This window comes from Echinops telfairi, unplaced genomic scaffold (genome assembly GCF_000313985.2).
Source record: "Echinops telfairi isolate 266 unplaced genomic scaffold, ASM31398v2 ScPeMD7_7469;HRSCAF=8507_1, whole genome shotgun sequence".
NCBI classification, from domain to species: domain Eukaryota; kingdom Metazoa; phylum Chordata; class Mammalia; order Afrosoricida; family Tenrecidae; genus Echinops; species Echinops telfairi.
Genome location: NW_022111373.1, coordinates 1,672,812 through 1,675,531, shown reverse-complemented (window position 1 = coordinate 1,675,531; position 2,720 = coordinate 1,672,812). Strand labels below are relative to the sequence as shown.

Here is a 2,720-nt window from a genome sequence, read left to right as displayed (position 1 = left end):
TTCAAAAGATCTTTACAGTAAAGGATAAAAATAGCAAGTCCATTTTTACTCTGCCAATATTTCAATTGACGTCAAGCACCTATTCTTCAGGGTAAAATTCTAATACCAGGTTGTATACCACCTTATTCCAATAAATCCTTAATATTTAAATTTGTAGTAATAATGTTCAGATAATTCCCAGCGGTTTATCAGTACCCTAAAAAATTTCACATACCAAAGGTGTTTGCATAAAAATACTTGAGGATTCCAAGAAATACTAATACCAGTTTTTCCTGCATTGTTCTGAACCCCGCCATACATACACTTGCAATAAAGTTCTGAGGATGGGTGAAGTCCTATCTGGCATACAGTTCTACTCTGCAACGGTCACCACGAGTCAGAATCAACTCTACAGCAACCGACTTGGCTTTATGTTGGCAATACAAAATGGCATAAGACTTTTAATCCTCCCCACAAAAGGTGGACTAAGCCAACTGATCCAGCAAAACGCACAAAAATAGTAATCCTTAGTTAAGCATTAATAGGTAGGCAAGTCACTTTGTGTCCTAGAGCTCCACAAACTGAACCAAATGATCAACTGTGAGTAACCTGTTATGTGAACCATTAAACGTGAAAAATAAAACTTAAGAGCAAAAAGATTCAACTATGTTTACTACCATATTCAATTTACCCAATTCCAGAAGCATACATTTTTATCACTTATCAGTGATCCTTTGTCAAAGAGTATTAAAAGCAGTCATATTAACCTAACCCTAATTACCTTTCTTCATGGCTTTTAAAAGAAGTCCTGGAAATTAGGAATTTAGCAAGAATTAGACTTTTTTTTTTTTTTAAAGAATTAGACTTTTAAGAACCACCTAGTGACACAACTATAAAGTAAAAAAGGTATAAAAATGTGCTTACTTGTCAAGTTCAATAACTCTTCCCCCTCCCAGTCAGAAACTTTGGACTTTCAACTAAGACATAAATCAAATTATTTAACATTAAGTTAAATAAACATTAGGAGGTACTCTGACCCCGCCCACCAGTTTATACATAGTCTCACTCAATCATGTAAAGAATTGAATTCTTTATTTGCGATATCCATAAACGTTGCTATTCTCTATTTCTATCCAGGTAGGCAATTTTCTCCTATTATCATTTTTTGTTTTCTTTTTTATAAACAACAACTTGAATTCTATTGCATGAAAGGGCTACAAATATACATTTGTTAACCAAGCAGAATACAGATATTTTGCTTTACAACTTGCACCTAAGATACCAGTACATGTGGCTGGTTTGTTGTCATAGCAATAGAGGCTATTTGCCCAAGCTATGCATAGCAGTTTACATTTCAAAACTTATGTATAAAGGGCAACTGTGATACTCTTATGTTCCTGTGAAGCCCATTTGAATTACAAGTAAAAATGTTAACTCCCAAGTCTGCAGATTTCCGATGGGCAAACATCCTAATCTGAAGCAATTGTCCTAAACAAGTTTTTTTTAAACAAATTGTTTTGCAGATATACTGCCATTCTGCCAGTAGATGGTGCTACATAGGGTTAAGTGGGAAGGATTTCCATGAGGACAACAGTTCAGGTTTAGGAAAAAAAGACGTTTAAACCTGCTCTGAAAATACAAAAATGCATTTAGCTCAAGGGTAAAATATAACCCTCATTTGCAACTATTCATTACAGACAAACCAGTAAGAGGGCTGAAAGTAAGCCATCTGAAAATTTTTAAACAGTTTATATGAATGAAAACACATGCTTAACACAAACTATTTTAGAACTACACAGTACATACTTTGAAGTAAAGTCTCATAAAAATAAGTGACCACCCATGTCAAGATGACAAGCAAAACGCTTGGTACAGGAGATGGATGCACAGAAAACTTAAAAGGGATTTAGAAAAGCCACATCCACCACTTCAAAAGTTTTGCCTATTAGGGATAAAATTCAACAGCCACTAACAGGGCAACAAGAAAGGAAAAAAACACCACAGGACTCCTTTAAAGTCTGTCTAAGTACACATCAAGAATTAACACGAAAAATCTTCAACTAATATTCCTTGAGACGGTACGGAATGGGTCCTAGAAAAAAAAGGTTAGACTTGTCCGGTCAAACACAATGATTTATTAAAAATAAAACGTAAAAATGATTTTTTTTGTACATATGCTTCCAAATTTCAGGCATGGGATCCAAGTAGATTTCGTAGAAAACGCTGTAGAGCCAGGTGTATCAAGTCCTTACAACAAAGTAACTACCCCCCACCCCAGCCCACCCCCACCCCGCCCAGGTTTTGCTACAGAATCAGCAAGTTCACGCCCTCCCCCCCCCAAAAAAAAACACAAATCAAAACAAGACATTTTGCTAGTATAAAAACGACCAAGGTCCAAGTAATAATAAAAAAATAGAGTCCATCAATGACTGTAACACAAAAATGTGTAAGTGGGGCCGAGTCCATCTCCGGAGGGGTGGCAGGCAGTGGGGGACGACACCCCCAAGGGGAAGCCAGCCCGAGCGGCTCCCTCAAGGGCAAAGTGGGAAAGGCGGTGGGAGAGGCAAGGAGGGACTGACCCCACTTGGGGTGTTGAAAGATCTACCCCCAATGGCCACTCGCAGGCATTTGCTCGATTTCCTTTCTTAAAAGGAGCTGCCGCCATAGCCACCCCCGCCGCCATAGCCGCCTCTGTAAGGTCCACTGTTACTGCGGCCGCCCCAGCTGCTGCCGCCTCCCCC

The 2,720-nt window shown here is 38.5% G+C and overlaps 1 protein-coding gene across 1 annotated transcript in view; it reads right to left on the bottom strand.

The window, feature by feature from the left end:
* Positions 1–2,278: 2,278 nt before the first annotated feature.
* The window catches only part of HNRNPA0 (heterogeneous nuclear ribonucleoprotein A0), a 1,602-nt gene continuing 1,160 nt past the window's right edge, over positions 2,279–2,720 (bottom strand). The window contains exon 2 of the mRNA XM_045285034.1: positions 2,279–2,713. Coding sequence (XP_045140969.1) covers positions 2,625–2,713 — 89 coding nt within the window. The 3' untranslated portion in view covers positions 2,279–2,624. The remainder of the gene's footprint in view (positions 2,714–2,720) is intronic.